Below are 9,958 nucleotides of genomic sequence, written 5' to 3' on the forward strand. Positions count from 1 at the left end.
GTGATGACGGAAGTAGTTTTTGGTAGCTTCTAAACGAATTTGCCTCCTGCTGCAAATGAATCAAACTTACTTTGTTCTATCGACCGAATCGTATCGCACCTGTGTGTGGGAGGATGAGGAGGAGGAATGATGAAGAGGATGATAATGAGGAAGAAGAGGAGAATGAACAATTTGAGCAACTACGTGAAAGTTTGGAGAAAACACATTATGAGGTGCTATATTACAACGCCTCTGACCTGATTCGCTCAATCTGAACAATAGAACGCCGCATATCTAAACTGTCCGAAGGAAAATTGACGGTACCGTTCAAATGTGAAAAAACTTGGATCCTTTCGAAGTAGTATTGTGGCAATGTTGGAAGCAGTCAAATATTAAATGAAACTATGTTCAGCCAATCAGTTCATAGCTCTATATATTATGATCATTCGAGCTCAAAATGTAACATATCTACTCACAAATATGTTAAACCACCATGGACAGGAAACGCACAACTTGCAACTTTGCCTAAAATATTAAAATAAAAAATTTCGTAAACATAACTTAAAAATGCAAAACTTGCTCTTGTAAACAGGTCTCCACGGAACTGGAGTTTCGCGTTTCTCTGTCTATCACTCTCTATCCCAGTCTATCATCAACCAACCCCATCAAACAATCAACCAACCAATCATTCATCCACTCATTCCCTCTCGCTCAAGGTTATTTTTCTTCTTGCTCCTTCTGACTCATTAGTGCTCTATATGCTCACTGCACACCTCCAGCAATTCTTAAACATTATTACTCTCTCTGTCACTCAACCACTTCGGCCAACTATCAGAGTGACAAGCCCTCCTTTTCTGGCGCGCATCGTCAACCACCAATCAGAGTATATAGAAAAATAAAAAAGAACATTCCACAAATTAAACATCGTTTATTCCATAAAACAGAGTACCTACCCGTCGCAAGTATTTGGGTGCCGAGTTCGGAAGCTAATACGGAGTCACAAGCAAAAAGAACGTTCTATATCGCGATCCGTGCCCAAAAGCAATAACTTTTACCCTTACCCAAGAACAAAAGTAACAGAGCACACTGGTCTACAAAGTTACAGTACACGCCTCGTTATCCTCATCAACTTTCAAGATAATGCTCACGATTTCACGAATTGCACCTTTTTTGACACAAAAAGACTCACATGAAACACAAGCAGATTTGTTTAAATTCTTCTGATTAATTTTGTACGCAGTTGATTTTGGATCACCCACCAAGCGTCCTTCGGCTAAACCAAACTTCTAACTACTGCTAACCATCCACGACGATAAAAGTTGAACCACTGCTTGCCTTCGACTATTCAGCTTCATGAAAAGAGAACACAATATGCACAAACGGGAAAGAGCATCTGAAAATGCTCTCTATAATGTTTTTAAGAATTATCCTCTTAAGAAGCCAAATGTGGAAAAACATAACAGAAGGGAAAGCACGATTGTCATATTACAGAAAAAACTAAGAAGTCATCGAGAAAAAGAATACACAAACTCAGCATTATAAAATCCACATTATTCCCTGGCCTCTTTTGGGTAGAAAAGTGTACATTGTGGGTGTGTCACATTGGAATGTGTGAGTGAAGAAATTTGTTTCCATAGTCATATTTTTGAAATAAAGGAACATCAAGTTTATTTTAAAAAAGTTGAATGTAGAAAGTAGTCAATTTTAATTAAAGCCGCAGTATGGACGAAAGAACTGCTGAAGATCAAGACAAAATCAGATTAAATTAACCAAATAAATGAACATCATCACCTAACCTTCTGAACATTGCGTGTTCTCTATAATAAAATGTAACAAGCATCGACTTACTAGACGGCTACACGAAGCGTGAAAACTAGCGTAACTGGGGGGCTACATGAGGTGTTCCGTAATGTTTTTGACATTAACGATTAGTGCCAAACTGCTGCGCCTCTGTCAAAACGTTTACGCCTCGCGCGAGCCGTAAACCCGAGCGTAATTTTTTTTTTCATACGCTTTGCTTACAAACAGAGGATAATTTAAGTTCTTATTTGCTGGTATAGCAACAAAATCGGAAAAAACAGAAAAAAATATTCAGAAATCAATTAATTTCTCTTCTATTTCTATTTTCTTGGACCAAAAACACGAACGTAAACACGTTTGACATTTCGTTTTTAATTTTTTGCTGCCACACGAAGCGTAAACGTTTTGACGTTACAAATTAATTTTACGCTAGTTTTCACGCTTCGTGTAGCCGCCTAGTAAAATTAATTTGTAACGTCAAAACGTTTACTGGGAGGCCACACGAAGCGTGAAAACTAGCGTAAAATTAATTTGTAACGTCAAAACGTTTACGCTTCGTGTGGCAGCAAAAATATAAAAACGAAATGTCAAACGTGTTTACGTTCGTGTTTTTGGTCTGAGAAAATAGAAATAGAAGAGAAATTAATTGATTTCTGAATTTTGTTGTTGTTTTTTCCGATTTTGTTGCTATACCAGCAAATAAGAACTTAAACTATCCTCTGTTTGTAAGCAAAGCGTATGAAAAAAATAATTACGCTCGGGTTTACGCCTCGGCCGACCCGTAAACGTTTTGACAGAGGCGCAGCGGTTTGGCATTAATCTGTAATGTCTAAAACATTACGTTATGCCTCATGTAGCTCCCCAGTCAGAGTCAGAGAATTCGGGCTGTCGATCAATAAAAAGAAATCGTTTCTATTCGTATACCAAAATAACATATATTGTTCCGTCTTGGCTTCGAAGTGTAATGTCTGAAACGACTGTGGTGAAAAAGTGTGTCTTGGCACTGGTAGCACAAGGCTCCGAGGAAATGGAGCTTGTTATTACTGTTGATGTTCTGCGGCGATGCAATGTAGGAACTTTATTGGTTTCTATTGTGAAGAGGTTAAATATCACATCTCAATTTTCCCGTTTTTCTTTAGATCGATGTCACGGTGGCGTTAGTGCTGGACGAAATGGAAGGCGCTAGTGAGCAGGGGTTGGTAGTGCAATGCTCTCGCCATGTGAATGTGCGTGCAGATACAACTCTTCAGGCATACTTGCAACAGAATACCCTCACTAATGACATGCTACCTGATGCATTGATTCTTCCCGGAGGACTCGAAGGAAGTAAAATCATGTCGAAGGTTGCTGCCGTAGGATCATTGCTGCGATGCTATGAAAATAGTGAAAAAATTGTTAGTGCTATTTGTGCAGCACCGACTGTCTTCATTTCGCATGGAAACCTATTTGCTGGACGCCGCTTGACTTGTTACCCAGCATTAAAGCAATTACTCATAAAAGAAGGATATGACTGGCAAGAACCTCATCAATCGCACTACGGTCGCGTAATCGTCGATGGCAACCTCATTACCAGTATGGGTCCAGCTACAACATTTGATTTTGCTCTTACCATTGCTGCCGTTTTAACAAGTTTGCAAGAAGCGGAAAAAGTAGCAATTAATATGCTGTATAAATGGCCATATTAACAAACATGCCAAGCATGTAAGAAATTGTTTACGACTAAAAATTACGTGACACAATTTAAAAATGAGTTATCGATTTTGTCGATGCATTGTCTACAATAAATGAGAATAAATTTAGTTGCTATGCTTTAATCAATTTAACGCTGTTCGATTAGTTTTTTTATACTTCAAAGAAATGTAATCTGTGGTGGTGGTATGACGAAAGAAATCCGAAATAGGGTCCCTTCCACATACATTCGACGATCAGTTGACAGCTCCGCTGTTGATGAGTCCCTCATTCATTTGTTGTGAAGTATCTGGTGAACGTAATCTGCTTAAATATGAACAACTGTAAGTAAGCTGCTACCTTCCAGTATTATCTATGCATTGTAATTAACGTTTTTGATTGCAGTCAGAAGTAACCTGCTGCGTTTTAAATTGATTACGTTCGACGTTACTGACACCCTACTCGAGTACGCAATGCGCCCAGAACGCTACTACGCTCAGACGATTACCAGTGTTTTGCATCCGAGCATGGGACTTTCTATTGACGAAAAATCAATAGCAAACGTTTTCAGTTCTTCTTTTCGGATGCTCAAAACAAAATATCCCAATTTTGGACACGGCCGAAAGCAGCTCGAACAGGACGTGGAAAACTGGCATTGGTGGTGGCGAATGTTGGTGGAACGAGTAATACTGGATGTGACTAAACGGAACCGTGGAGATATCCCTGCCGCGTTGCTAACGAAAATAGCGGATCAATTGATAGATGACTACATGTCCGATACGCATGGGGTGTGCTGGAAAAAGCGTTCTGGTGTGGACGAGTTTTTACGCAAGTTAAAATATAATCAAGAGGCGTCAGCGATGTCCTCCGTTCTCGGTATTGTGTCCAACTTCGATCCCCGATTGGAAAGGATCCTGCGCAACAATCATATGTATGCTACAGACGGCGAACGGGGCATGGATTTCATTGTAACTAGCTACGAGGCGGGAGTGGAAAAGCCGGATCCAGCGATTTTTGGTATTGCTCTGGAAAAAGCAAAGTATCTTGCTAACTTCAATATTCACCCGCACGAAGCATTGCACATAGGTAATTTGTGCCGAGAGGACTACCTAGGTGCTCGCGCTGCAGGCTGGCACGCTTTACTTGTCAATATGACAATTAAGCATAGGGACGAAGTTTTTCGTCAGGCCGTGCCACTACAGCATATGTTCCCGGACATTCCCGAACTACTAACGTCTTTAGATTACGATCCTACGTTTCCGTGGTGAAATACTCGCACACGTATGGTTATGAACGCGATGAATATAGTTAGTTTATGCACATTAAATGTAGTGTAGACCTCCTGTAGCGCAGCCCAAACTCGAAGTGTGTGCGCAGCCTAAGCTCGAAGTGTGTACGCAGCCTAGGCTCGTCAAACATGACTTCTGTCAAACGCAATGTGATTAAAGGACACTTCATCGTCGGAAGTTAAGCAGATTAGATGTCTATTAAATTTCTGCGTTAGGAAAAACAGCAGAAAAACAGAAAGAACAGCATAATGCCACTCGGGATAGCCATAATGCCAGTTGACCTAGAAAAGACGCGAGCGTAGTGAAACAGCTAGCCCAACACTTTGCTTGGCACGTCACGCCACGGTTGCGCACCAATAGGGTGACGACGCCCAGAACGGCTAGGCTAGCTGTTTTAGGCTATAAAGGGCCACCGCACCTTTGGCGTGGCCCTCTTTCCTCTGTCATAGTTAGTGCTTAAAGTTGTTAATGTACGTATAATAAACCGACCACAAGTCGAAGAAACCCATAACTGGTGTCAGAAGTGGGATACTCGCGAGTGTAAAACAAAGTGGTTTACAGCATATCACCGGAGATCACGCGACAGCATAGTTACACACAGTTGGACGACGCGGCGACATCCCGGAGAACATATCAACCCGCTCGCGATTCACCTGATGCTACATTACCTAACGTGAGTAAAGCCCATCCCCATAAAATACATTAACAACTAACAATCGCCCGAGTAACAATGCCCGAGACTCGTAGTAGCGCTGGTATTGTCGGCAATAGTGACGCCGGCACAGCCACAAACTATGACGAGCTAGAGCAGCTGAGAATGCAAATTGCTCAGCTTAAAAATATCATACAGGGAACGATGAGTACATACCACGTTCCCGACCCGATTAAACAACTGTCGGACTATTCCGGCAGTAAGAAGGAATTGAACGCATGGCTCCAGGATGTGGAGGAGCTGTACGAAGAATTCAAAGTGAAGGGGGAGAATCAAGCCCCCGACACATTTAACGCAAACTACTTTCGCGCCATAAAGAGCAAAATAAAAGGCGAAGCCTGTGCAGTAATCTGCGCAAACGGGACAAAAACAACGATAAGCAGAAACAACCATATGTGCAAAAGAAGAAATTTTCGAATAAGCCTCGAGCAGAAGTGAACCACAATGAGTTAGAAGAAGGGACGGAGGACGATGAAGAAGAAGAAGTGGAAGTGAAAAAAAAAATCATGTGACAAAAAACTTCCTTACTTCCTCTTTAAATTTCACAATTTCTTCGACGGCTTAGTTGGCTATGAAAACCTGGCCTCAATGCAAGCCAAAATAGATTCAGGAAACAACCAGCTGGTTATAGGGGATACCAATTATCCTCTCTAAAAATATTATCCATGCTCAGTAAACTTTCATGAGCAAGCATACAATATGTTCGAAATCGGCACCACAGCCGACGGTACGTTTCTCGTTCAGGACGAACTAAACCTTACGAAGCAGATTACACTAGAACCGGGCCTGTACCTGACAAAAGATAATAGAGCTATCGTACATTTATCAAACCGAAAACGAGCTCGAATAAGCGAAATATCACCTCTCGCAAATGAGCGCTTCATCCTAAATCAGAATGAAACCCAAATGCAAGACAAGCTTCACTTCCCTGCAGAACATTTAAACAAGGAAGAGATACATGCCCTGGCCAAAACATTAAAACCATTCAAGGACGTTTTTTTTAAAGAGGGACAACAGCTAACATTCACACACGAAATTAAACACCGAATCGAAACCAACGATGATAAGCCAGTTCATCAAAAAACCTACAAATACCCATACCATCTGAGGGAAGTGGTATCCGAACAGATACAAAAAATGCTATAGTCGGGAATTATTAGGGAATCATCATCTCCCTGGACCTCCCTCATATGGGTGGTACCAAAAAAGATCGATTACTCTGGCAAAAATAAATATCGAATAGTGGTGGATTACAGGAAGCTGAACGAAAAAACCCCTGCAGACCGATACCCTATCCCGGAAATAAGCGGAATACTCGATCGCCTCGGAAAGGCCCAATATTTCACCGTATCTTGCAAGCGGTTTTCACCAAATCGAGATAGACCCCAAAGACATTCCGAAAACAGCATTCAACATAGACCATGGAAAATTTGAATTCGTTCGAATGCCTTTTGGATTAAAGAACGCCCCAGCAACTTTCCAAAGGCTGATAGATTCAGTCTTAAGGAAGCATCTGGGAGTAAGATGTTTCGTCTACATGGACGACATCATCATATTCTCAACTTCACTCGATGAACACCTAAAAGACATCACACTGACCCTACAGACCCTGCGTGATGCAAATTTGAAGGTACAGTGCGATAAATCGGAGTTCCTCCGAAAAGAGGTTGAATTCCTAAGGCACATAGTAACCGCCGAAGGGGTCAAGTCTAACCCGAAAAAGATCGAAGCAGTACGAAATTGGCCCCTACCCAAAACCCCGAAGGAGCTTAAATCTTTCCTCGGGACAATTTCGTACTATAGACGGTTCATCCCTGGGTTTGCGAAGATAGCAAAACCCCTGACCATCATGCTCAGAGGGAAGCCAAAAACTTTTGAAATTAGTTCGGAATTCGAAGAGTCCTTTAGTACATTGAAGAACATCATGTGTTCCGATTCGCTACTACACTACCCAAACTTTGAGGAACCCTTCATTCTGATTACCGACGCCTCAAACTATGCCATCGGAGCGGTATTAACACAATTAGTACAAGGCAAAGAAAAGCCAATTGCGTACCTTTCAAGAACCTTAACAAAAGCAGAAGAAAAGTACTCTGCTACCTCAAAAGAATTATTAGCCATCTACTTTGCAGCAAAAAAATTTCGACCCTACCTATATGGTCGAAAATTTACAATTTATACCCACCACGAACCCTTAACTAAAGAGATCAAACTTACAGATGCTACAGGAAGAGTAACACGCCAGCGGCTGTACCTAGAGCAGTTCGACTTTCAGCTGGTATATAAAAAAGGGAAACAAAATGTGGTTGCGGATGGGCTCTCAAGAATCCCCTCCGCCGAAATAAACCACCAAGCATTGACAAATGAATGCTTCCCAAACGATAAACTGTACGAGCCCGAAACAGTCAATAAATATGGCAATCAACTGATAATGAAAGTAACGTCGGACCCTAAGAAAAGCCCACATATCATGTGCAAGATCTTCCATGGCCAGATCAGGCACGTTTTTCATAAAACTATAGTATAGTAACTATAGTAAAGAGGATCTCAAAGACATCCTAAAGAAATATATAGATCCAACGTCCAGCAACTGTATCTTCGCGCCAGTCGAGATCGTACGTGAATGCGACGAAATTATTCGCACTAATTACAACAAAAAATTGAAAATACACTATTCTAATCTTTTGCTACCAGATATCATTTCAGCTACTGACCAAGAGGAGTACATAAGAAAGGCTCATAACTTCAACCACCGAAGTTATAAACTCACATACGATGAAGTCAGAAAATCCGTGTACTTTCCTGGAATGCTTGGGAAGGTTAGAATCTTCACAAAAAATTGTGAAGATTGTAAGTTTTCCAAATACGAGAGGAAAACTTTTCGAATAGAAAATTCAGGAAGGGTTTACGAGAAACCATTTGAAAATGTCTTTATCGACGTTTACGTCAAGGAAACGGAAAAATTTCTCACCCTCGTAGACTCGTTTTCAAAATTTGCTCAAATCTATCCGGTTGAAAACGAAACGACGGACGAACTGACCAGTACCTTAGTCGAGTATTTCAAAATCTTTGGCTTGCCGAAAATGATTAGTTGCGATCAGGCGCCAGGATTTAGAAATCCCCGATTTAGGGATTTTCTAGATAGTAAAGGTATCTCCTTACACTTTGCTAGCAACAGTAATAGTAACGGTATCGTGGAACGCTTCCACAATACATTACTGGAGATGTATCTATCAAATAGACAAAAATTCGAAGACCTTTCCCTATATGAAGGATTGGCACTAACTACTGCCCTCTATAACGACTCTAATACATATCTCGCTATAACATAACGACGCATAGCACGACGAAGATGAAACCTCGAGAAATTATTTTTGGCAATTGCAGTAGCTTGGACGCAGCTGAGATTAATCTCTCAAAGCTTAAAAATATACAACTAGCATGAATTCTCTTATAGATCAAAACGACAAACAAATTAGAATCAATAGCGCTCTAGAGACTAGGTTGAAAAACGCAACAAAGGCTATCAATTCCATTCTGGACTTCCACAACAAAACAATAGAAGGTTTAGAATCCATAAACTTGATCTTTCATTCTGTCCCTTCTGTCTTTTTCCACGTGTTTAATTCTCTCGTTTTCCGTCCCATGTTTTACAACGTGTTTTAATCCCGGTCCAGACGCTACGATGCATCGCTACGATCCCAAGGAGCCACGAGCTTTCGCATCGACAGCGCGCCGACGCGGACGCCAAAACGGATGGTCTTCGTCACTCCGCTGACGAAGACCATCCGTTGGCGGACGGTCGACGGACGATTGTCATTCCTTAGCTGACGAAACGCCGTTTGTCGAACGCACACACACACACTGGCCGTTCTGAGAAAGCTTATTTTATAGCAAATTAGCTGACAGCCGTATGTTTGTTTACATTTTGTATTTGCTTCAAAACATTATACGCTGCCGTGTTCTGCAGCCTATTCGGACGGCTTCTTGAAGCAGACTCCATCCCAAAGGGGTGGAAACAACAACAACTGGTGCTGATCCCGAAGCCGTCGTCGCATAGGCAAGAAGCACGTGCACCCGAAGCTGCTGCGTGTGCTGGGCAGTTACTTCACCGGTCGCACCCTACTGTACGAAACCAACCGCGGGCTGAAGACACGCAACGTCACGGGGGGCTTTTATCGTGTTTTTTCATAAATTATAAATAAAGGTGTTTAATTTAAAATTTAAACCGCGTGTGATGCGTATTTAGATCCGAAACGGGGGGTATGAATATGTGATACGGTGAGTATGAATGGGTAGGGTACGGATGAATAGGGTTAACACACACACACATCGCTAAAGTGTTCTTTATAACGAAGCGTTGCAGCGCGGTCACGCTTCTGCATAATTTCCTATACAGACGTTATGCAGAAGCTAATGCAGAGGTCGCGCGACGGTTTTTGCCCGCTGGGTGGTAAATATATAGTTATAAGTGCATCAACCACGAAGTCATGAGCAATGCAATGGATTC

At 41.6% G+C, this 9,958-nt stretch overlaps 3 protein-coding genes across 4 annotated transcripts in view; 2 read left to right on the plus strand and 1 right to left on the minus strand.

Moving 5' to 3' along the window:
- The window catches only part of LOC131214124 (armadillo segment polarity protein-like), a 29,310-nt gene extending 28,057 nt beyond the window's left edge, over positions 1-1,253 (minus strand). The window contains exons 1-2 of the mRNA XM_058208495.1: positions 1,041-1,253; positions 933-965 (exon numbers count right to left, since the gene is read on the minus strand). The gene's annotated coding sequence lies outside the window, so the exon portion shown is untranslated. The remainder of the gene's footprint in view (positions 1-932; positions 966-1,040) is intronic.
- A 1,249-nt stretch (positions 1,254-2,502) lies between these two features.
- On the plus strand, positions 2,503-3,591 carry LOC131214109 (protein dj-1beta-like). Its single transcript, XM_058208473.1, has 2 exons — positions 2,503-2,848; positions 2,919-3,591. Exons 1-2 carry the CDS (start codon positions 2,624-2,626, stop codon positions 3,462-3,464), a joined length of 771 nt encoding a protein of 256 aa, XP_058064456.1. The 5' UTR covers positions 2,503-2,623; the 3' UTR covers positions 3,465-3,591.
- A 140-nt stretch (positions 3,592-3,731) lies between these two features.
- Positions 3,732-9,958, plus strand: part of LOC131214110 (rhythmically expressed gene 2 protein-like) — a 66,207-nt gene continuing 59,980 nt past the window's right edge. For both annotated transcript variants that reach the window (XM_058208474.1, XM_058208475.1), the window contains exons 1-2: positions 3,732-3,791; positions 3,853-5,409. In XM_058208474.1, the coding sequence (XP_058064457.1) occupies positions 3,782-3,791; positions 3,853-4,715 (873 nt within the window). In that variant the 5' untranslated portion in view covers positions 3,732-3,781 and the 3' untranslated portion in view covers positions 4,716-5,409. The remainder of the gene's footprint in view (positions 3,792-3,852; positions 5,410-9,958) is intronic.

This window comes from Anopheles bellator (assembly GCF_943735745.2).
Source record: "Anopheles bellator chromosome X unlocalized genomic scaffold, idAnoBellAS_SP24_06.2 X_unloc_1, whole genome shotgun sequence".
Taxonomy (NCBI): Eukaryota; Metazoa; Arthropoda; class Insecta; order Diptera; family Culicidae; genus Anopheles; species Anopheles bellator.

Bases quoted from the DNA above. Each gene is read 5' to 3' on its own strand.
- LOC131214109 (XM_058208473.1), top strand. From the start codon at position 2,624: ATGCCTCATGTAGCTCCCCAGTCAGAGTCAGAGAATTCGGGCTGTCGA. The intron at 2,849-2,918 runs GTAGGAACTTTA...GTTTTTCTTTAG, and splicing joins ATGTTCTGCGGCGATGCAAT to ATCGATGTCACGGTGGCGTT.